The following is a 25,496-nucleotide window of genomic DNA, read 5'->3' on the forward strand; positions in this document are numbered from 1 at the left end:
ATGGATGATGATAGACTATTCTCCTGTGGTGTTGGTTAGTGATTCATTTCTTTAGGTTAGTAAATAATCTCTCATGGCTGGGTCTGGACCCATGACAACTGTACCGGATTGGAACCATAGAAACAGAATGATGGAATGAATGTCATTCTATTTCTGCGTATTGGAACCGGTTCTGCTTTGTGTTTTAGAACCAGGTTCTGCTCTGTGTATTGGAACCAGGTTCTGCTCTGTGTATTGGAACCGGTTCTGCTCTGTCTATTGGAACCAGGTTCTGCTCTGTGTATTAGAACCACAGTTCTGCTATGTGGATGAGGGGATGTGTATGGGTATGAATCTAGAACTCTAGGCTGTTCTCCACAAAGGCACTATTAACCGTGCTGAAGGGTTCTCTGGTTTTGCACCGCCTGCAGTCTGTATCGGGTTCCAGACCTGGCTCAGAATAGTTTGATTTCATTACATTACGATGCACTCGATTTAGCTTGTCTGCTGTGCAGAGTTCACCAAGGTGGGGGGGGTCTCTGGTGATGGTACTATTATATTGGTTCCACAAGCGAGATAGAGAACACTTAATGTGTTTGCAAGAAAACAAATACTTTACTATTTTGACACAGGTCTGCTCTGGGAACTGCAACAGAAACTTAGCACCGCTAGACTGTTCTCTCTCTCTCTCTCTCTCTCTCTGTCTCTCTCTCACCCTCTCTCTCTCTCTCTCTCTGTCTCTCTCTCTCTCTCTCTGTCTCTCTCGCTCTCGCTCTTGTTCTCTCTCTCCACACAAGGCAGGAGCGTGGAGATGCAATGCTGTTGATCTATGCTGGATGGTGGCCATTTTATAGGTTAGGCCAACATGTTGATCAATGTTTGTTCCATGATCAGAGAGGCTGTATGCAGTCTGAGTGTGTGGTGAGGCTGTATGCAGTCTCAGCTGAGTGTGTGGTGAGTCTGTATGCAGTCTCAGCTGAGTGTGTGGTGAGTCTGTATGCAGTCTCAGCTGAGTGTGTGGTGAGTCTGTATGCAGTCTCAGCTGAGTGTGTGGTGAGTCTGTATGCAGTCTCAGCTGAGTGTGTGGTGAGTCTGTATGCAGTCTCAGCTGAGTGTGTGGTGAGTCTGTATGCAGTCTCAGCTGAGTGTGTGGTGAGTCTGTATGCAGTCTCAGCTGAGTGTGTGGTGAGTCTGTATGCAGTCTCAGCTGAGTGTGTGGTGAGTCTGTATGCAGTCTCAGCTGAGTGTGTGGTGAGGCTGTGTGAACAATGGGTCTGTTCCAATCTCCATGTTAGATAGCAGCGCCACTGCAACAAGACCATGTGTCTGGTGGAACGGAAGACAACTAAACAACAACCCTTGAAAAACCAAAGAAAGACAAACAACAACGTCTGTGTGTGAGTGTAGGATCGTTGGAGAGAGGTGTGGAGTGTCGCTGTTATTCTCTATTAATTATCACTCGTTTTCTCTTCAGGGCTACAAACTAGAAATGTGTTTATCCCTGACCATCCAGTCCATAGATGTGTTCTGCTATTACAGTATACATACAAACACCTCCTGTCTTGCAAAAATAACATGTCACAATAGCATTTAAACTGAGTCACAGTTTTCACAGCAATGTCCACAAAGACATTGATGACGCCATAGTTTCCCCCCCGTAATTATAATACCAACATAACACTTCTGACAGTAGAAAGGTAAGATGATGAAAGGCATAACCAGTAGTTGAAGGTGCTCCGTCATCGCGTACAGTCAGTCAACGTGAATCTCTGCTCCCACACTAGACACCAGTATGATTCCGTGTGTAATGGTTTAGAATATCATTCATTCCATGCAGTATATTAATCAGAAGCAGATGGATGTATAGAATGGAAAACTGTATACTGTTGACTGCCATGTTGGGTGATGTGGAGAAAATATATATTCTAATGGATATCATTGTTTGCAAAAAGACAACGATCTATATATGTCATCATATATACGTTTGCAAAAGCTAAAATGGCCCTAACACACACATGCCCTCTCCAGCACTTTGTGGAGCAGTCTGGGTGATGAGAACCAACCCAGTCTGCTCCTGGAATACATTCCTCCACTTCCTGCTTGTCAGTGTTGCCTTCTCCTCCATCCTCCATCTCTCTCTGTCTGTTTCTGGGCTCCTACATCCCTCCTTCTACTTTTTCAAATGGTTCTAAGGTTCTTCTTCTCATGTCTGTTCTGGTTGGTTAGTTGTTTCTCCCATTGTGTGATAGTGAGGGTGGTGAGAGTAGTCACAGTGTGATGGGGGGGTGGGGAGTTGGCGGGCAGGAGGGGCAGGCTGTGGAGAGATGACAAGGTGTGACAGAAGTAGCCATGGTGATGGGTGGCCACAGTGACAGGTCACCACGGTGATGAGTCTCCATGGTGACACGTCCTTATGGTGGCAGGTCTCCATGGTGACAGGTCAGGTCACCATAGTGACGGTTTCCATAGCAGCCAGTCGTCATGGCATCGCCATCAGCTAGCGGTGACTGTCTCTCTACCTAGACGAAGGAGTTCATAGCGTTGACCGGCGAGGGGGCCTCGGAGCTCTCGTTGCCCTCATGCGTGTCTTTCTCCTTCTTGCCGCTGTACTGGCCGATGAAGGATCCATCCTCGTTGAACTGCCCATCCCCTCCCTCGCCGTAGTCCACCAGGCTGTCATCACTGTCGTCCCTCTTCACCGTTCCGTTGGACGGCGTCCGGCTGCCCTTCAGTGGCTTGTGGTCCTCCGTGTCACTAAGGGTTAGGAGGGAGAGGCAGAGAAACGGTTTACTTTAGGTCAGATAGTGGTGGCTAAGTTTGGTCCTGGAGAGATACAGGGGGTGCAGGGTTTTGTTCCAGCCTGGCATTGATGCACCTAATTCACCTGACCAAGGTCTTGTTTAGGATGTGTTCAAGCTTGGCTGGAGCAAAAGCCTGCAACACCTAGATCTGCGGGACTGGACTTGGTGACGAATACTTTGACATGATTCCATTTCAATCAGTAAGGCGTGCTTCTCAACATAACTCACATACTAGGCAGACATCAGACCATGTGCTATCCATTAAATCTACATGCATTAAAGACTCAGAGGGATTCAAATAACAGATCTGTCCAAAATGCACAGGGGTCTTAATGGTCTGGAGTCGAGGGGCTGAGTCGTACAAAAACCCTTTTATTGAAATTACAAACTGAACTGATTCTGGTGAATCAATCTACCAGTAGAAGTGCAGCATGCTATCTCCTGTTGAACATTAACACTACGGTGACACTATATCCTGTTCAACATTAAAACTATATCCTGTTCAACATTAACACTACGGTGACACTATATCCTGTTGAACATTAACACCACGGTGACACTATATCCTGTTCAACATTAACACCACGGTGACACTATATCCTGTTCAACATTAACACTATATCCTGTTCAACATTAACACCACGGTGACACTATATCCTGTTCAACATTAACACTATATCCTGTTCAACATTAACACTATATCCTGTTCAACATTAACACCATGGTGACACTATATCCTGTTCAACATTAACACCACGGTGACACTATATCCTGATCAACATTAACACTATATCCTGTTCAACATTAACACTATATCCTGTTCAACATTAAAACTATATCCTGTTCAACATTAACACCACAGTGACACTATATCCTGTTCAACATTAACACTATATCCTGTTCAACATTAAAACTATATCCTGTTCAACATTAACACCACGGTGACACTATATCCTGTTCAACATTAACACTATATCCTGGTCAACATTAACATTATATCCTGTTCAACATTAAAACTATATCCTGTTCAACATTAAAACTATATCCTGTTCAACATTAACACCACGGTGACACTATATCCTGTTCAACATTAACACTATATCCTGGTCAACATTAACATTATATCCTGTTCAACATTAAAACTATATCCTGTTCAACATTAAAACTATATCCTGTTCAACATTAACACCACGGTGACACTATATCCTGTTCAACATTAACACTATATCCTGTTCAACATTAACACTATATCCTGTTCAACATTAACACCACGGTGACACTATATCCTGTTCAAAATTAACACCACGGTGACACTATATCCTGTTCAACATTAACACTATATCCTGATCAACATTAACACTATATCCTGTTCAACATTAAAACTATATCCTGTTCAACATTAACACCACGGTGACACTATATCCTGTTCAACATTAACACTATATCCTGTTCAACATTAACACTATATCCTGTTCAACATTAACACCACGGTGACACTATATCCTGTTCAACATTAACACCACGGTGACACTATATCCTGTTCAACATTAACACCACGGTGACACTATATCCTGTTCAACATTAACACTATATCCTGTTCAACATTAACACTATATCCTGTTCAACATTAAAACTATATCCTGTTCAACATTAACACCACAGTGACACTATATCCTGTTCAACATTAACACTATGGTGACACTATATCCTGCTCAACATTAACACTACGGTGACATAATATCCTGCTCAACATTAACACCACGGTGACACTATATCCTGTTCAACATTAACACCACGGTGACACTATATCCTGTTCAACATTAACACCACGGTGACACTATATCCTGTTCAACATTAACACTATATCCTGTTCAACATTAAAACGATATCCTGTTCAACATTAACACCACAGTGACACTATATCCTGTTCAACATTAACACTACGGTGACACTATATCCTGCTCAACATTAACACTACGGTGACACTATATCCTGCTCAACATTAACACCACGGTGACACTATATCCTGTTCAACATTAACACCACGGTGACACTATATCCTGTTCAACATTAACACTATATCCTGTTCAACAATAACACCACGGTGACACTATATCCTGTTCAACATTAACAATATATCCTGTTCAACATTAACACCACGGTGACACTATATCCTGTTCAACATTAACACCACGGTGACACTATATCCTGTTCAACATTAACACTATATCCTGTTCAACAATAACACCACGGTGACACTATATCCTGTTCAACATTAACAATATATCCTGTTCAACATTAACACCACGGTGACACTATATCCTGTTCAACATTAACACTATATCCTGTTCAACATTAACACTATATCCTGTTCAACATTAACACTATATCCTGTTCAACATTAACAATATATCCTGTTCAACATTAACACCACGGTGACAATATATCCTGTTCAACATTAACACTATATCCTGTTCAACATTAACACCACGGTGACACTATATCCTGTTCATCATTAACACTATATCCTGTTCAACATTAACACCACGGTGACACTATATCCTGTTCATCATTAACACCACGGTGACAATACACAGGTATATTGGACTTAGTAATGCTGTCCTTAGTGTTTCCTCACCTCTCGTATTCTATCTATGCCAGAATATGTCAGACATTTATACCGTATAGAAATAACAACACTGAGTTTACAAAACATTAACGAAACCTTCTCTTTCCATGACAGAGCACCTGATTTAAGTGAAGTGTTATCTTTTATCTTGTCATGACAGAATGACCAGATGAATCCAGGTGAAAGCCATGGTACTTTGTCACTGGTTAAATCCACTTCAATCAGTCTAGATGAATGGGGAAGACAGGTTAAATAATGATTTTTAAGCGTTTTGACAATTGAGACATGGATTGTCTATGTTGTGTGTCATTCAGAGGGTGAATGGGCAAGACAAAATATTGGAGTGCCTTTGAACAGGGTTTGGTAGTAGGTACCAGGCACACTGGTTTGTGTCAAGAACTGCAACGCTGCTGGGTTTTTCACTTTCAACAGTTTCCTGTGTATATCAAGAATGGTCCACCATCCAAAGGACATCCAGCCAAATTGACACAACTGTGGGAAGCATTGGAGTCCACATGGACCAGCCTCTCTGTGGAACTCTTTTGACACCTTGTAGAGTCCATGCCCTGAGGAATTGAGGCTGTTCTGAGTGCAAAACAAGGTGCAACTCAATATTAGGAAGGTGTCGTTAATGTTCTGTACACTCTGTGTATAAACCTATATTAGATCGACATTACAATGGCACAACTCATAAATACAACCGAATGTTGACATTTTTCTACCCAAAAGGAAACATTGAAAGCAACTGAAAATGAAGCCAAACAGGATATGCAGTCAAATAGTAGCTTCTGATTTTAGTGACTGTTAGTGTGAAGTAAATAGAACCGGATTACAATCAGGTGCTGGCCAACAAACAGGTGAGTTAAACTGACACAGTATAATCTGTGCTGGGTTCGACAAGGACCAGCTGTCTCCTTTAGTATCAGTTTAGACACACACAGACCTGTATCAGACGGTGTGTGTTGCATGCCAGGCTTGCTGTATGCTCATAGCATAATGCTAACCCTCTTACCTTTCCAGGGACCTACACCCCAAAGACAGAGAACAATGGAGGAACACATGAAGAGTGGTGGATGAGAAAATACATTCTGCTATGTGCTTTATTACAGTAGCAGCCTGATATCAAACAGTCAACCCATGTATTACAGTAGCAGCCTGATATCAAACAGTCAACCCATGTATTACAGTAGCAGCCTGATATCAAACAGTCAACCCATGTATTACAGTAGCAGCCTGATATCAAACAGTCAACCCATGTATTACAGTAGCAGCCTGATATCAAACAGTCAACCCATGTATTACAGTAGCAGCCTGATATCAAACAGTCAACCCATGTATTACAGTAGCAGCCTGATATCAAACAGTCAACCCATGTATTACAGTAGCAGCCTGATATCAAACAGTCAACCCATGTATTACAGTAGCAGCCTGATATCAAACAGTCAACCCATGTATTACAGTAGCAGCCTGATATCAAACAGTCAACCCATGTATTACAGTAGCAGCCTGATATCAAACAGTCAACCCATGTATTACAGTAGCAGCCTGATATCAAACAGTCAACCCATGTATTACAGTAGCAGCCTGATATCAAACAGTCAACCCATGTATTACAGTAGCAGCCTGATATCAAACAGTCAACCCATGTATTACAGTAGCAGCCTGATATCAGTCAACACGTTTGAAGCACCACAATTATTATTACTATACTAACTAAAAACCCCCAAAAGATTTGTCACACAAAGTCTGATGATGACATCACAAGGTGCAGATTGAGACACGTTCAGCAGCAAAGCTTGATACAACTTCTCATCAATGATAGCATGACAGCTGTTTTTAATGTTACATTAAAATACACACTATTTGCACACACACACTAATGTATAAAAGATGCTTTGATTTATTATGAAATCATATTTGTAAGTAAGTACAGTATTTACAGTGTTAATTAAACACAGAGGTGTAGATTCTGTCTTGTTAATTAAACACAGAGAGGTGTAGATTCTGTCTTGTTAATTAAACACAGAGGTGTAGATTCTGTCTTGTTAATTAAACACAGAGAGGTGTAGATTCTGTCTTGTTAATTAAACACAGAGAGGTGTAGATTCTGTCTTGTTAATTAAACACAGAGGTGTAGATTCTGTCTTGTTAATTAAACACAGAGGTGTAGATTCTGTCTTGTTAATTAAACACAGACAGGTGTAGATTCTGTCTTGTTAATTAAACACAGAGGTGTAGATTCTGTCTTGTTAATTAAACACAGAGGTGTAGATTCTGTATTGGTAATTAAACACAGAGGTGTAGATTCTGTATTGGTAGTTAAACACAGAGGTGTAGATTCTGTCTTGTTAATTAAACACAGAGGTGTAGATTCTGTATTGGTAATTAAACACAGAGGTGTAGATTCTGTCTTGTTAATTAAACACAGAGGTGTAGATTCTGTCTTGTTAATTAAACACAGAGAGGTGTAGATTCTGTCTTGGTAATTAAACACAGAGGTGTAGATTCTGTCTTGTTAATTAAACACAGAGGTGTAGATTCTGTCTTGGTAATTAAACACAGAGAGGTGTAGATTCTGTCTTGTTAATTAAACACAGACAGTGTAGATTCTGTCTTGTTAATTAAACACAGACAGGTGTAGATTCTGTCTTGTTAATTAAACACAGAGGTGTAGATTCTGTCTTGTTAATTAAACACAGACAGGTGTAGATTCTGTATTGTTAATTAAACACAGAGGTGTAGATTCTGTCTTGTTAATTAATCACAGAGAGGTGTAGATTATGTCTTGTTAATTAATCACAGAGAGGTGTAGATTCTGTCTTGTTAATTAAACACAGAGGTGTAGATTCTGTCTTGTTAATTAAACACAGAGAAGTGTAGATTCTGTCTTGCCTCGAGGGAGTCAGGAAGGGAGAGTTTCCTTGTTCCTTGGTAAAATGTTCTATACATCCAAATATGTCAATCAGAACAACATGTCAATCAGAACAACATGTCAATCAGAACAACATGTCAATCAGAACAACATGGAACAAGTACAGTAGTCTTCAAGGGGAATGTGTGTGTGTGTGTGTTGTGTTCCAGTCTCTCTCACCTGTACTCTCCAAACGTCCCATCATCATCCTTCATAGGCTGGATCTCTGGGTCTTGATGAGCATCCTCTTTTTCTTTCACTGTGGATAGAATACACATCGTCGTTGCTGAATGTCTAGGGTGTGTGTGTGTGTGTGTTGTGTGTGTGTGTGTGTGTGTGTACCTGGGTATTTCCCTCCCTTGTTCCTCTTGATGAAGCAGATGATGAGAAGGACGAGGATGAGGAGAGCGATGGCACACATCAGCCCTATGAACCAACCCTGAGTGGCTAGGTCTACCTGGTCGCTTTTCATTGCTTCTGACACACACACACACACACACGCACGCACGCGCACGCACACGCACACACACACACACACACACACACACACACACACACACACACACACACACACACACACACGCGCAGGAAGAAGAAAAGGGAAAAGGTGGTCAGAGTCGTGTTGAAAGGGGAACATTTGAAGGCGGAGTGGTGCAGGCAAGGACCTGTATAAATCGCGGTTAAATTAAATTAAGAAGAGGGAGGGAATTTCCCAAAAATTGTTTATGGGTGAAAAAAATGTATTCCTGTTTTCTATATGAAGACATGCAACGACAACGACTCTCTACTGAACATACAGTGTGTTTCACTCAACTTTCACTGCACACAAACTGAAAAGAGACAGGATTCCTAAAATGAACTAGGGACATCATGAGGCATGCTTCAAACCTCGCTCTTACCATGCTGTTACACTAGCTACACCACAGACTTGAACAGGTCAGACTGATGGAGATCTTACCATGCTGTTACACTAGCTACACCACAGACTTGAACAGGTCTGATGGAGATCTTACCATGCTGTTACACTAGCTACACCACAGACTTGAACAGGTCAGACTGATGGAGATCTTACCATGCTGTTACACTAGCTACACCACAGACTTGAACAGGTCAGACTGATGGAGATCTTACCATGCTGTTACACTAGCTACACCACAGACTTGAACAGGTCTGATGGAGATCTTGCCATGCTGTTACACTAGCTACACCACAGACTTTAACAGGTCTGATGGAGATCTTACCATGCTGTTACACTAGCTACACCACAGACTTGAACAGGTCAGACTGATGGAGATCTTACCATGCTGTTACACTAGCTACACCACAGACTTGAACAGGTCAGACTGATGGAGATCTTACCATGCTGTTACACTAGCTACACCACAGACTTTAACAGGTCTGATGGAGATCTGACCATGGAAAGAGGGTATGGAAAGAGGGTATGGAAGGAGGATGCAGGAGGATGAAGGAGGATGCAGGAGGTTGAAGGAGGATGCAGGCAACTACAAGGAACAATCATCTACCGTACATCAGGGTTGGGGTCAATTCCAGTTCAATTCAGTCACTTCCAATTCATTGAAAAGCAATGAGGAAATAGAATTGTAAGTGGAACAGTTAACGTCCTGAATGGACTAATATTGAAATGGAATTGTCCCCAACCCTGCAGTACACTGAGGCAGAGCGCTCTGGACATGCTGCCTCACCTGGCAGCGTTATCACTAGCTCCTCTGTACTGTGTATGGTAGCCTCAGAGTGATCTTTAACTACCAGCCGAACCCTATAGGACGTCCCCGGCTTTAAGCCCTTTATCAGATGGGTCTGAGACCCACTACTGCCGTTTACACACTCTTTTGTCCAGTCTTCTTTACCTGGAGGGAATGGAGGCGTTGGGGAGAAAGTCAAAATAGAGAGAAGGAAGGTATGTATTGAAAAAGGCAAGTATTTGGGTGGATGATATGACGTATGTGCTGAAAAACGTTTTATTGCTGAAAACCTTTGAGGTAAACATGCCACTTCCTCATTCTATGAGGTATGTTAACAGTGGGTTTGTAAAATCATTTTTATGGGAATTGAGGATCCAGGTTTTGGAATGAATTAACAACGATACCCTAACCGTATTACGTTTATGTTTGACAGACAGTTTATATGTTTGACAGGCAGTTTATATGCTTAACTGGGTGTTTATATACATGCAATCTGCTTTGTGATGCGATGAGACGATATTGTATAGAAGTAGGAATAGCTTACTGTTTTCTACAATATACTCCACATACACATTCTTATCTGGTCCAAAGTATTCCCAACTTATCACTGCTCCCTCCTCTCCCACCACAGAGGAGTTTACATTGGTGAACGCCGGGCCTATCGGACGCACTGGTCACACAGGGAAGAACATACAGGACAGTTGTTGAGCTACACAAGTTGGAACTGTAGCCAGTAACATACAAGTCTCAGAGATAGGACATTACAGACGGTCACGGAGGAAGGAATTTAGACTCAAATACAAACTGTAGACTTTGGAATCTAATAATGTTTTGTTTTCCAGAAAATGAGTCACACCTATAACTAAATATCTACAGGTATTCTGCCTTTCCTGCATTTTCCACCATATTTCCCTGAGAACGAATCATTTGTCATATGCAAGCTAGACACAGGACACACAACTGCCCTAAACGATGAGGTAACATGTTCCTCTTTAAAGATCTTATGAAGAGAGGTAAGGGACTCAGGGAATGGCTGTAGTACCCTTGTGAAACGGGGGGCGCAGAGACTGAGTGATGGGAGAGATTGGAAGATGGGGTTCTGTGTAGCCTGAAACAACAACACCACAGAGAAGAGTAAGACACCACAGACAACACAGGCACCACAGGCACCCCCACCACAAGGGCAGATAAACAAATAGTACCACAATACTATAGAGTTATTATATTAGTTATAGTAGTTAGAGGTAGAGTAGTTAACAGCATGCAGACTGTCCAATGGTACATCATCATGCAGGACAGGTAGTTATAGTAGTTATAGTAGTTAACATCATACAGGTGAGGTAGTTATAGTAGTTATAGTAGTTAACATCATGATGGAAGGTTTAATAAAACACATGGTACAGTGATGGAGGAATTCATGAGAGAGGGCAAGGAAAGAAGGGGAAAGACAGTGAATGAAAGAGATGAGTAGCCTACAACATTGCTATTCATCCATTTAGGTCTTTTAAGGTGAATTGGACACAAGGGTTGGTGCTTGCGGATGCAATGAACGCAGTAATAGGCTGATTTCTTTACTTTAGCACTTAGAATGAGGAAATGCATTGGCGGCATGCATTCTAAGCAGTATTCTAGACTGGCTATTGGAACGTAGCATTAGAGTTAACATCTACTCCCACAGTAGCTAACATAGAGCATTATGGGTACTGTAGTACATCATGCTACAGCTCTCTGATGATGGAGAAAGGCACATGCAGACAGATATACAGTAGATATTTATCAGGGTCTAGTAACTGGTATAACATGCAGACAGATCTACAGTAGCTATCTATCAGGGTCTAGTAACTGGTAGAACATGCAGACAGATCTACAGTAGATATCTATCAGGGTCTAGTAACTGGTAGAACATGCAGACAGATCTACAGTAGCTATCTATCAGGGTCTATTAACTGGTAGAACATGCAGACAGATCTACAGTAGCTATCTATCAGGGTCTAGTTTCTCTACCTAATAGAACATGCAGACAGATCTACAGTAGCTATCTATTAGGGTCTAGTAACTGGTAGAACATGCAGACAGATCTACAGTAGATATCTATCAGGGTCTAGTAACTGGTAGAACATGCAGACAGATCTACAGTAGCTATCTATCAGGGTATAGTAACTGGTAGAACATGCAGACAGATCTACAGTAGCTATCTATCAGAGTGTAGTAACTGGTAGAACATGCAGACAGATCTACAGTAGCTATCTATCAGGGTCTAGTAACTGGTAGAACATGCAGACAGATCTACAGTAGATATCTATCAATGTAGTAACTGGTAGAACATGCAGACAGATCTACAGTAGATATCTATCAGAGTGTAGTAACTGGTAGAACATGCAGACAGATCTACAGTAGATATTTATCAGGGTCTAGTAACTGGTAGGACATGCAGACAGATCTACAGTAGCTATCTATCAGGGTCTAGTAACTGGTAGAACATGCAGACAGATCTACAGCAACTATCTATCAGAGTCTAGTAACTGGTAGAACATGCAGACAGATCTACAGTAGTTATCTATCAGGGTCTAGTAACTGGTAGAACATGCAGACAGATCTACAGTAGCTATCTATCAGGGTCTAGTTTCTCTACCTAGTAGAACATGCAGACAGATCTACAGTAGCTATCTATCAGGGTCTAGTAACTGGTAGAACATGCAGACAGATCTACAGTAGATATCTATCAGGGTCTAGTAACTGGTAGAACATGCAGACAGATCTACAGTAGATATCTATCAGGGTCTAGTAACTGGTAGAACATGCAGACAGATATGCAGTAGATATCTATCAGGGTCTAGTAACTGGTAGAACATGCAGACATATCTACAGTAGCTATCTATCAGAGTGTAGTAACTGGTAGAACATGCAGACAGATCTACAGTAGCTATCTATCAGGGTCTAGTAACTGGTAGAACATGCAGACAGATCTACAGTAGATATCTATCAGGGTCTAGTAACTGGTAGAACATGCAGACAGATCTACAGTAGCTATCTATCAGGGTCTAGTAACTGGTAGAACATGCAGACAGATCTACAGCAACTATCTATCAGAGTCTAGTAACTGGTAGAACATGCAGACAGATCTACAGTAGTTATCTATCAGGGTCTAGTAACTGGTAGAACATGCAGACAGATCTACAGTAGCTATCTATCAGGGTCTAGTTTCTCTACCTAGTAGAACATGCAGACAGATCTACAGTAGCTATCTATCAGGGTCTAGTAACTGGTAGAACATGCAGACAGATCTACAGTAGATATCTATCAGGGTCTAGTAACTGGTAGAACATGCAGACAGATCTACAGTAGATATCTATCAGGGTCTAGTAACTGGTAGAACATGCAGACAGATATGCAGTAGATATCTATCAGGGTCTAGTAACTGGTAGAACATGCAGACATATCTACAGTAGCTATCTATCAGAGTGTAGTAACTGGTAGAACATGCAGACCGATCTACAGTAGCTCTCTATCAGGGTCTAGTAACTGGTAGAACATGCAGACAGATCTACAGTAGATATCTATCAGGGTCTAGTAACTGGTAGAACATGCAGACAGATCTACAGTAGATATCTATCAGGGTCTAGTAACTGGTAGAACATGCAGACAGATCTACAGTAGCTATCTATCAGGGTCTAGTAACTGGTAGAACATGCAGACAGATCTACAGTAGCTATCTATCAGAGTGTAGTAACTGGTAGAACATGCAGACAGATCTACAGTAGATATCTATCAGGGTCTAGTAACTGGTAGAACACGCAGACCGATCTACAGTAGCTATCTATCAGGGTCTAGTAACTGGTAGAACATGCAGACAGATCTACAGTAGCTATCTATCAGAGTGTAGTAACTGGTAGAACATGCAGACAGATATACAGTAGATATCTATCAGGGTCTAGTAACTGGTAGAACATGCAGACAGATCTACAGTAGCTATCTATCAGGGTGTAGTAACTGGTAGAACATGCAGACAGATCTACAGTAGCTATCTATCAGAGTGTAGTAACTGGTAGAACATGCAGACAGATCTACAGTAGATATCTATCAGGGTCTAGTAACTGGTAGAACATGCAGACAGATCTACAGTAGATATCTATCAGGGTCTAGTAACTGGTAGAACATGCAGACAGATCTACAGTAGTTATCTATCAGAGTGTAGTAACTGGTAGAACATGCAGATAGATATACAGTAGATATCTATCAATGTAGTAACTGGTAGAACATGCAGACAGATCTACAGTAGTTATCTATCAGAGTGTAGTAACTGGTAGAACATGCAGACAGATCTACAGTAGATATCTATCAGAGTGTAGTAACTGGTAGAACATGCAGACAGATATACAGTAGCTATCTATCAGAGTGTAGTAACTGGTAGAACATGCAGACAGATCTACAGTAGCTATCTATCAGGGTGTAGTAACTGGTAGAACATGCAGACAGATATACAGTAGTTATCTATCAGAGTGTAGTAACTGGTAGAACATGCAGGTGCTTCCGCTGAGAGACTTATTTTACCTTTGAACACATCTACTATGGGTTGCTGAATAAAGGCTTCAGAGAGAAGAGGAGAAAGAGGAATAAAGAGAGACAGAGAGAAGAGAAGACAAACACAGGCAGAGGAGATGTAAGTAGATGAGCAAGGAAAAAGTACAACTAGATCCCACCGTGTTCCCATTTTAAAGACAAAGTATTTTTTCACCAGGTTCACGCAAAACAGAATGATTCACTACAGGTGGAACAACACGGGGGACAGTTTTACCACACTAGAACACGTCAGAGTCCATGCAACCTTGAAACGTGTGTTATCCGCTGAGAAAACAATGACTCTCACATGGGACGCTGTAGGACGCTGCGCTGTAGGAAAAGCTACAAGCTGTAAACTGCCGCCCACCACTTTTTTTGGTAAACAGCTGAGAGAAATCTGAGAGAAACCTGAGAGAAACCTGAGAGAAACCTGAGAGAAATCTGAGAGAAACCTGAGAGAAATCTGAGAGAAACCTGAGAGAAACCTGAGAGAAACCTGAGAGAAATCTGAGAGAAACCTGAGAGAAATCTGAGAGAAACCTGAGAGAAATCTGAGAGAAACCTGAGAGAAATCTGAGAGAAACCTGAGAGAAATCTGAGAGAAACCTGAGAGAAACCTGAGAGAAACCTGAGAGAAACCACTCTCAAATTCACAGACAGCGGCTTTAGAGTGTTGAGTGGAGACAAATAATAACTTCAACGCACCCATAACACTGTACAATTTGCTTTCACGGTACCTACAGCTCCATAGAGATACATTAGATTACTTGACCAAGATGGCCGTCCTGTAATCACCTTGCCGGCATGCCAATGGCCATTCTAGTGTTGTATTTCATTCTAGTGTTGCCCGTTGGTTTGGCCGGGGTTAGGCCGTCATTCTCAATGACTTGCATTCTAAACTGACTTGCTTAGTTAAAGAAAGGTTAAATAAATAAATCAATAACATGTCATTCTACGTAAAGCTCACCTTCATCCATGATAGTGACAGCCTCCTCTGTGATGGTTGGGCCGGAGCCCTTGATAGTCTTAGCGTTGAAGTAGAATTTATAGCGGGTGCTGTACTTGAGGTCGGCCAGGATTACGGTGGTCTCATTGGCTGGGAACATCATCTCCTCAACGGGACCAAGCTCATTGGAGCTGTTGACTGAGAGAGAGAGAGAGAGAAAGAGAGAGAGAGACAGAGAGAGAGAGAGAGAGAGAGAGAGAGGGAGGGAGAGAGAGAGAGAGAGAGAGAGAGAGAGAGAGAAAGAGAGAGAGAGAGAGAGAGAGAGAGAGAGAGAAAGAGAGAGAGAGAGAGAGAAGGAGAGAGAGAGAGAGAGAGAGAGAGAGAGAGAGAGAGAGAGAGAGAGAGAGAGAGAGAGAGAAGGAGAGAGAGAGAGAGAGAGAGAGAGAGAGAGAGAGATGCATAAAGATAAAGATATTGAAATACTTCCTTTGAATTCAAACCAATCCAGTGAGGCACACACACATACACACCCAGAAGGGTTGGAAGCCAGGGTCAGCCACAGATGCCACAATAAAAATGCATCATATTGCTCAGCAGACTTACCTGGCTGGTATTTGAGTGTGTAGCCGGTGAGGCGACCATTGTTGTCCTGTGGAGGACCCCACTCCAGCGTCAGAGAGTCCATGTCGGTGTTCTTTATACGCAAGAAGGAAGGTGGACCAGGGACTAAACACACGCAGATAAACACATGGATACAATGTCATAACGTGTGGATGCAATTATACAAAATGACTTGTGAACTAAAGAAAACCACCATTCATAGGCACAAAACCATACAGTAATGTACAGATAGAACCATTCTAACCTGATATGTTTAGCATTGTTTCCGGCCCATAGTCAGCCCCTTCCAACAGTATAGCACAATGCATGGCTATATGTATACGGTAGTGGTGGCAGGTGGAACTTTAAATGGGGAGGACGGGCTCATAGTAATGGCTGGAGTGGAATGGATGGAAGGGTCTCAAATACATGAAACATCTAGTTTCCATGTCTACCATTCCATTTAATCCATTCCATTCATTATTATGAGCCGTCCTCCCCTCACCGGCCTCCTGTGGTATATGGATTAAACACAGAGAATCTATCCAACAACAGTAGGAGTCTGAATGAGGCCCCTCACCTCCCTCTGGGGTCTCAAAGTTGTGGTTGGGGCTGGGGGGCCCCTCTCCCTTGCCGTTGACCACCCTGATGTTCAGTGTATAGAGGCTGTAGGGTTTGAGGCCTGGTAGTCTGCCGTCAGTCCTGTTCCCACTGAAGAGCAACACCTGCTGCTCCTCCTGCTGAGCCTCTGCCTGGTGGAGGCTACGCTCACGCCAGTAGGACACCTGCAGGACCACACACACTTCAGACAAACATTCTGGTCTAAATGACCAGGTTCTTCCTGGTTCCATGATGGTCGGATGTTCTACTTATTCCCTCCTGACTACAGGACATGGGCATTTTGGGGTAGCCTAGTGGTTAGAGCATTGGACTAGTAACCGGAAGGTTGCAAGTTCAAACCCCCGAGCTGACAAGGTACAAATCTGTCGTTCTGCCCCTGAACAGGCAGTTAACCCACTGTTCCTAGGCCGTCATTGAAAATAAGAATTAGTTCTTAACTGACTTGCCTAGTTAAATAAAGGTAAAATAAATACAATTTGGCAAAACATACCAGAATGTTACCCCTTAACTGTGACACGAACTGATGTATTTAACTACCAATATATTGTGGTGATAATAAATCTTTCTACACATTGTGAGGATCTCTGGTTGTAGTGTACAGTACCTTGTAGCCCTGGAGTCGTCCCCTGACCATGGAGGTGAGGACAGGCTCCCAGTGAACCTCTGCTAGCGTCCCGTTCTGAACCAGCACCTGGACACTCTCTGGGGCTGACATGGGCACTGAGTGACAGACAAAGATTTCAACAGACTATACTCCAAACTGGCATCAAATATTTCATGACAACAACCTTCTAATTTGCATTCTAACTAGAAATGATTGGAGCTAGAAGTTACTGGAAATGATGGTGACAGTTTGCAGTTTGAAAAAGACCATTCCTCTGTCCATTCACAACCTCCTCCTTTACATAGACCTACCCATGTACAGTAGTAGCACTGACAGTCCTCTCTACACACACACACTACAATACTCACCGTCCTCTCCAGAGTACCCCACCACCGCCTCAGGCGCTGGTCCGTTTCCGTAGTCGTTCACCGCCTGAACTTTGACCTCGTATGGTACGAAAGTGGGCGTGCCTGACACCACATACTTGGAGGTGTTAGCCACGGTCTCAGACAACCAGTCCTCCTCCACATCCTTCTGTCTCCAGTTCACCTTGTACTGTAGTCCTGGTCCATTGGACTGGAGGCCTGTCAGCTCCTAAGGCAGAGATATTACAGGGGAAGAGGGGTCTTCACTGGGATAATAGTGAGATGGTGACACCATGAATAGGGTCAGGAATACTCACTGTAGGCTGCTGAATTAGGACTAATGATACTGGTTATACTTGAGACGGAGCATACCTTACCTTCCATGAGATTACTAAGTTATTATGTTCAGTTCCAACACCATGGACATCTGTTGGATTCACATCTGGAGCTAACAGAATCACAAACAGATCACAGATCAGACCAAACCTCTTGCCTTTTCTACAGTGTACATCAGAACCATCTTACACTATAGTCATCCCTACTTCTCACTATTAACACTTCTGATCATCTTACTCTATAGTCATCCCTACCTCTCAATCTAACACATCTGATCATCTTACTCTAAAGTCATCCCTACCTCTCACTCTGACACTTATGACCATCTTACACTATAGTCATCCCTACTTCTCACTCTTAACACTTCTGACCATCTTACTCTATAGTCATCCCTACCTCTCACTCTAACACTTCTGATCATCTTACTCTATAGTCATCCCTACCTCTCAATCTAACACATCTGACCATCTTAGTCTATAGTCATCCCAACCTCTAACACCTCTTCAGTTTTAGAACAGACTATTTGCATTTCTTTGACAATAAAGATCCACAGTATAGTTTTACCTGCAGGGTTGGTCCTGTACTGTCTGGAGGGCCGGCTGGGCTGGCTGTAGCCCACATGGTTCACGGCCAGAACCCTGAAGGAGTAGTAGGCGTAGGGGGACAGGTCCAGGTGGGCTGTGGTCTTGGTGCCCTCCTCCTCTGTCAGGTTGTGCCACACCCCAGCCTGGTGGAGCAGGTCCTCATACTGGACTAGGAACTCTGGGAGGGGAGACAACATGAAGGAGAGGACAGAACATGGAGGAGGGGTTAGAACATGGAGGAGGGGATAGAACATGGAGGAGGGGATAGAACATGGAGGAGGGGATAGAACATGTGAGAGGGGTAAGAACATGGAGGAGGGGTTAGAACATGGAGGAGGGGTTAGAACATGGAGGAGTGGTTAGAACATGGAGGGGATAGAACATGGAGGAGGGGATAGAACATGTGAGAGGGGTAAGAACATGGAGGGGGGTTAGAACATGTAGGAGGGGTTAGAACATGGAGGAGGGGATAGAACATGGAGGAGGGGATAGAACATGTGAGAGGGGTAAGAACATGGAGGGGGGTTAGAACATGTAGGAGGGGTTAGAACATGGAGGAGGGGGTAGAACATGTAGGAGGGGTTAGAACATGTAAGAGGGGTTAGAACATGGAGGAGGGCTTAGAACATGAAGGAGTGGTTAGAACATGTAAGAGGGGTTAGAACATGGAGGAGGGGTTAGAACATGGAGGAGGGGTTAGAACATGGAGGAGGGGTTAGAACATGGAGGAGGGGTTAGAACATGGAGGAGGGGTTAGAATATGGAGGAGGGGTTAGAACATGGAGGAGGGGTTAGAACATGGAGGAGGGGTTAGATCATGTAAGAGGGGTTAGAACATGGAGTGGTTAGAACATGTAAGAGGGGTTAGAACATGGAGGAGGGGTTAGAACATGGAGGAGGGGTTAGAACATGTAAGAGGGGTTAGAACATGTAAGAGGGGTTAGAACATGTAAGAGGGGTTAGAACATGGAGTGGTTAGAACATGTAAGAGGGGTTAGAACATGGAGGAGGGGTTAGAACATGTAAGAGGGGTTAGAACATGGAGGAGTGGTTAGAATATGGAGGAGGGAAATGGATTGATCTTAGGTTGGTAGTGACCCTGTTGTGTTCATTATAATATAGTACTCTGTTGTGTTCATTATAATACAGTACTCTGTTGTGTTCATTATAATACAGTACTCTGTTGTGTTCATTATAATACAGTCCTCTGTGTGGGACTGTTCATTATAATACAGTACTCTGTGTAGGACTGTTCATTATAATACAGTACTCTGTGTGGGACTGTTGTGTTCATTATAATACAGTACTCTGTGTGGGACTGTTGTGTTCATTATAATACAGTACTCTGTGTAGGGCTGTTCATTATAATACAGTACTCTGTGTGGGGCTGTCCATTATAATACAGTACTCTGTTGTGTTCATTATAATACAGTACTCTGTGTGGGACTGTTCATTATAATTCAGTACTCTGTGTGGGACTGTTCATTATAATTCAGTACTCTGTGTGGGACTGTTGTGTTCATTATAATTCAGTACTCTGTGTGGGACTGTTGTGTTCATTATAATACAGTACTCTGTGTGGGACTGTTGTGTTCATTATAATACAGTACTCTGTGTGGGGCTGTCCATTATAATACAGTACTCTGTTGTGTTCATTATAATACAGTACTCTGTGTGGGACTGTTGTGTTCATTATAATACAGTACTCTGTGTAGGACTGTTCATTATAATACAGTACTCTGTGTGGGACTGTTGTGTTCATTATAATTCAGTACTCTGTGTGGGGCTGTTCATTATAATACAGTACTCTGTGTAGGGCTGTTCATTATAATACAGTACTCTGTGTGGGGCTGTCCATTATAATACAGTACTCTGTTGTGTTCATTATAATACAGTACTCTGTTGTGTTCATTATAATACAGTACTCTGTGTAGGGCTGTTCATTATAATACAGTACTCTGTGTAGGACTGTTGTGTTCATTATAATACAGTACTCTGTGTAGGACTGTTGTGTTCATTATAATACAGTACTCTGTGTGGGACTATTCATTATAATACAGTACTCTGTGTGGGACTATTCATTATAATACAGTACTCTGTGTAGGGCTGTTGTGTTCGTCTCCAGGTATCCAGGTGAGCTGGACGCTCCTCTCTCTCTGGTCAGTCAGCTCCAGGTCTGTAGGAGGGTCTGGTTCCTCTGGAGAGGAAAACACAGTGTCAGTACCACTCACTACAACAACAAGATCACCTGATGCTTTCGGGGGTGGAAGTCAGCATGCCTTGTTTGATAAACTGAGTAACTGAGCGAGAGTCCGAAATGAGCAGGATCCAACTCCAACCCAAAACACAGTAGTCAGATGGACATAGTTACTACTAATAATAATAATAATAATCACACTAGTGAATAAATCTAATGATACACCAGACACTTCAAACACACACAGACTGGTTCTCTCGTCACGGACTGTCAATATGCCACTGCAGTAGCATCACAACAGAGCCATAGCATGCTAACCAAACCGACAGGACTGGTTCTCTCGTCACGGACTGTCAATATGCCACTGCAGTAGCATCACAACAGAGCCATAGCATGCTAACCAAACGGACAGGACTGGTTCTCTCGTCACAGACTGTCAACATGCCACTGCAGTAGCATCACAACAGAGCCATAGCATGCTAACCAAACGGACAGGACTGGTTCTCTCGTCACAGACTGTCAATATGCCACTGCAGTAGCATCACAACAGAGCCATAGCATGCTAACCAAACGGACAGGACTGGTTCTCTCGTCACAGACTGTCAATATGCCACTGCAGTAGCATCACAACAGAGCCATAGCATGCTAACCAAACGGACAGGACTGGTTCTCTCGTCACAGACTGTCAATATGCCACTGCAGTAGCATCACAACAGAGCCATAGCATGCTAACCAAACGGACAGGACTGCTACAGTAAGGGTGAAGGTCAGCTCTCACACACTCAGGACTGAGGGAGAGGAGTGGATGAGGAATGATGATGCTAATATGGCCAACAGGGCCAGTGTTGTTTACCGTAGACAATAGCAGGAGTTGGAGTAGCCTCTGAGAGAGCAAGGACAGGAGTCAGATAGGAATGACAGGTTAGTGACAAAACACAGGTTTCAGAGAGAAGAAGAATAGGACTACACAGCAACAGGAAGCTTATGAAATACTTCCTATAGTCAATCACCAATATTACAACACTCTAGTACTGGTTATGAAAGACTGGTGTTCCTATAGTCAATCACCAATATTACAACACTCTAGTACTGGTTATGAAATACTTCCTATAGTCAATCACCAATATTACAACACTCTAGTACTGGTTATGAAATACTTCCTATAGTCAATCACCAATATTACAACACTCTAGTACTGGTTATGAAATACTTCCTAAAGTTAATCACCAATATTACAACACTCTAGTATTGGTTATGAAATACTTCCTATAGTCAATCAACAATATTACAACACTCTAGTATTGGTTATGAAATACTTCCTATAGTCAATCACCAATATTACAACACTCTAGTACTGGTTATGAAAGACTAGTGTTACTATAGTCAATCACCAATATTACAACACTCTAGTATTGGTTATGAAAGACTAGAGTTACTATAGTCAATCACCAATATTACAACACTCTAGTACTGGTTATGAAAGACTAGTGTTACTATAGTCAATCACCAATATTACAACACTCTAGTATTGGTTATGAAAGACTAGAGTTACTATAGTCAATCACCAATATTACAACACTCTAGTACTGGTTATGAAATACTTCCTATAGTCAATCACCAATATTACAACACTCTAGTATTGATTATGAAATACTTCCTATAGTCAATCACCAATATTACAACACTCTAGTACTGGTTATGAAATACTTCCTATAGTCAATCACCAAGATTACAACACTCTAGTATTGGTTATGAAAGACTGGTGTTCCTATAGTCAATCACCAATATTACAACAATCTAGTATTGGTTATGAAAGACTAGAGTTACTATAGTCAATCACCAATATTACAACAATCTAGTATTGGTTATGAAATACTTCCTATAGTCAATCACCAATATTACAACAATCTAGTATTGGTTATGAAAGACTAGAGTTACTATAGTCAATCACCAATATTACAACAATCTAGTACTGGTTATGAAAGACTAGTGTTACTATAGTCAATCACCAATATTACAACAATCTAGTATTGGTTATGAAAGACTAGAGTTACTATAGTCAATCAACAAGATTACAACAATCTAGTATTGGTTATGAAAGACTAGAGTTACTATAGTCAATCACCAATATTACAACACTCTAGTATTGGTTATGAAAGACTAGTGTTACTATAGTCAATCACCAAGATTACAACAATCTAGTATTGGTTATGAAAGACTAGTGTTACTATAGTCAATCACCAATATTACAACAATCTAGTATTGGTTATGAAATACTAGAGTTACTATAGTCAATCACCAATATTACAACACTCTAGTATTGGTTATGAAAGACTAGTGTTACTATAGTCAATCACCAATATTACAACACTCTAGTATTGGTTATGAAAGACTAGAGTTACTATAGTCAATCACCAATATTACAACAATCTAGTATTGGTTATGAAAGACTAGAGTTACTATAGTCAATCACCAATATTACAACAATCTAGTATTGGTTATGAAAGACTAGAGTTACTATAGTCAATCACCAATATTACAACAATCTAGTATTGGTTATGAAAGACTAGAGTTACTATAGTCAATCACCAATATTACAACACTCTAGTATTGGTTATGAAAGACTAGTGTTACTATAGTCAATCACCAATATTACAACACTCTAGTATTGGTTATGAAAGACTAGTGTTACTATAGTCAATCACCAATATTACAACACTCTAGTATTGGTTATGAAAGACTAGTGTTACTATAGTCAATCACCAAGATTACAACAATCTATTATTGGTTATGAAAGACTAGTGTTACTATAGTCAATCACCAATATTACAACAATCTAGTATTGGTTATGAAAGACTAGAGTTACTATAGTCAATCACCAATATTACAACACTCTAGTATTGGTTATGAAAGACTAGTGTTACTATAGTCAATCACCAATATTACAACACTCTAGTATTGGTTATGAAAGACTAGTGTTACTATAGTCAATCACCAAGATTACAACAATCTAGTATTGGTTATGAAAGACTAGTGTTACTATAGTCAATCACCAATATTACAACACTCTAGTATTGGTTATGAAAGACTAGAGTTACTATAGTCAATCACCAATATTACAACACTCTAGTATTGGTTATGAAAGACTAGAGTTACTATAGTCAATCACCAATATTACAACACTCTAGTATTGGTTATGAAAGACTAGTGTTACTATAGTCAATCACCAATATTACAACACTCTAGTATTGGTTATGAAAGACTAGTGTTCCTATAGTCAATCACCAATATTACAACACTCTAGTATTGGTTATGAAAGACTAGTGTTCCTATAGTCAATCACCAAGATTACAACACTCTAGTATTACAACTCTGTGAGCATTGGATCAGACTATAAAGAATGTAAATAAAGATGTTAACAGACCATTCAGAACAGGCACATGCGTGTCTAGCACAGAGACGAAACATATCCAATGGTGATACCAGTACCTAGAGGACATAGACCATAGGTAGCTGATAGAACGAGGAAAGGATAGAATGTGTTGTATACCCTAAGATAAGTTAGGTAAACATCATGTGAAGTATAAAGGTAAACACACCAACGACGGTGAGCATGGCGCTAGCTGAGTCCTGGTCCAGGGTGGTGTTCATGACACAGGTGTAGGTTCCCTCGTCCTCCTCTGTCACTTCGTTGATGGTCAGACTGTCAGTGTCCACCAAGAACCTAACAAAACACCACCACACAGTCAGACAATCATGCTTACAGTAACCTGTGGCGGACTGCAATAGCATCGAATAGTCCCAGCGATATGCAACTGTTCAGGGAAGTCAGGAACCAATACACACAGTCAGTCAGGAAAGCAAAGGCTAGCTTTTTCAAACAGAAATTTGCATCCTGTAGCTCTAACTCCAAAATGTTTTGGGACACTGTAAAGTCCATGGAGAACAAGGGCACCTCCTCCCAGCTGCCCACTGCAATGAGGCTAGGTAACACTTTCACCACCGATAAAAAAACATTCAATAAGCATTTCTCTACGGCTGGCCATGCCGTTCTCCTGGCTACCCCAACCCCGGACAACAGCTCCGCACCCCCCGCGGCTACTTGCACAAGCCTCCCCAGCTTCTCCTTCACCCAAATCCAGATAGCAGATGTTCTGAAAGAGCTGCAAAACCTGGACCCCTACAAATCAAGCTGGGCTAGACAATCTGGACCCTCTCTTTTTAAAATTATCCGCTGCCTTTGTTGCCACCACTATTACTAGCCTGTTCAACCTCTCTTTCGTATCATCCGAGATCGCTAAAGATTGGAAAGCTGCCGCGGTCATCCCCCTCTTCAAAGGGGGTGACACTCTAGACCCAAACTGTTATAGACCTATATCTATCCTACCCTGCCTTACTAAAGTCTTCAAAATCCAAGTTAATATACAGATCACTGACCATTTCGAATCCCACTGTACCTTCTCTGCTGTGCAATCCGGTTTCCGAGCTGGTCACGGGGGCACCTCAGCCACGCTCAAGGTTACTAAACTATATCATAACCGCCATCGATAAAAGACAGTACTGTGCAGCTGTATTCATCGACCTGGCCAAGGCATTCGACTCTGTCAATCACCGTATTCTTATCGGCAGACTCAATAGCCTTGGTTTCTCAAATGACTGC

The 25,496-nt window shown here is 41.9% G+C and overlaps 1 protein-coding gene across 20 annotated transcripts in view; it reads right to left on the reverse strand.

Moving 5' to 3' along the window:
- Nucleotides 1-1,456: 1,456 nt before the first annotated feature.
- nrcama (neuronal cell adhesion molecule a) overlaps nt 1,457-25,496 on the reverse strand; it is a 124,922-nt gene continuing 100,882 nt past the window's right edge. For 3 of the 20 annotated variants that reach the window (XM_031815603.1, XM_031815599.1, XM_031815605.1), the window contains 18 exons: nt 24,436-24,560; nt 21,690-21,719; nt 20,735-20,836; nt 18,620-18,817; nt 18,097-18,167; nt 17,723-17,948; nt 17,355-17,470; nt 16,710-16,914; nt 16,133-16,255; nt 15,551-15,727; nt 14,575-14,610; nt 11,066-11,131; nt 10,568-10,693; nt 10,024-10,188; nt 8,663-8,797; nt 8,501-8,579; nt 6,422-6,433; nt 1,457-2,733 (listed from right to left, as the gene is read on the reverse strand). In XM_031815603.1, the coding sequence (XP_031671463.1) occupies nt 2,499-2,733; nt 6,422-6,433; nt 8,501-8,579; nt 8,663-8,797; nt 10,024-10,188; nt 10,568-10,693; nt 11,066-11,131; nt 14,575-14,610; nt 15,551-15,727; nt 16,133-16,255; nt 16,710-16,914; nt 17,355-17,470; nt 17,723-17,948; nt 18,097-18,167; nt 18,620-18,817; nt 20,735-20,836; nt 21,690-21,719; nt 24,436-24,560 (2,227 nt within the window). In that variant the 3' untranslated portion in view covers nt 1,457-2,498. The remainder of the gene's footprint in view (nt 2,734-6,421; nt 6,434-8,500; nt 8,580-8,662; nt 8,798-10,023; nt 10,189-10,567; nt 10,694-11,065; nt 11,132-14,574; nt 14,611-15,550; nt 15,728-16,132; nt 16,256-16,709; nt 16,915-17,354; nt 17,471-17,722; nt 17,949-18,096; nt 18,168-18,619; nt 18,818-20,734; nt 20,837-21,689; nt 21,720-24,435; nt 24,561-25,496) is intronic. The other 17 variants (XM_031815604.1, XM_031815608.1, XM_031815616.1 and 14 more) reach the window with 13 other exon arrangements.

This window comes from Oncorhynchus kisutch, unplaced genomic scaffold, assembly GCF_002021735.2.
Source record: "Oncorhynchus kisutch isolate 150728-3 unplaced genomic scaffold, Okis_V2 Okis09a-Okis19a_hom, whole genome shotgun sequence".
Lineage (NCBI taxonomy): Eukaryota > Metazoa > Chordata > Actinopteri > Salmoniformes > Salmonidae > Oncorhynchus > Oncorhynchus kisutch.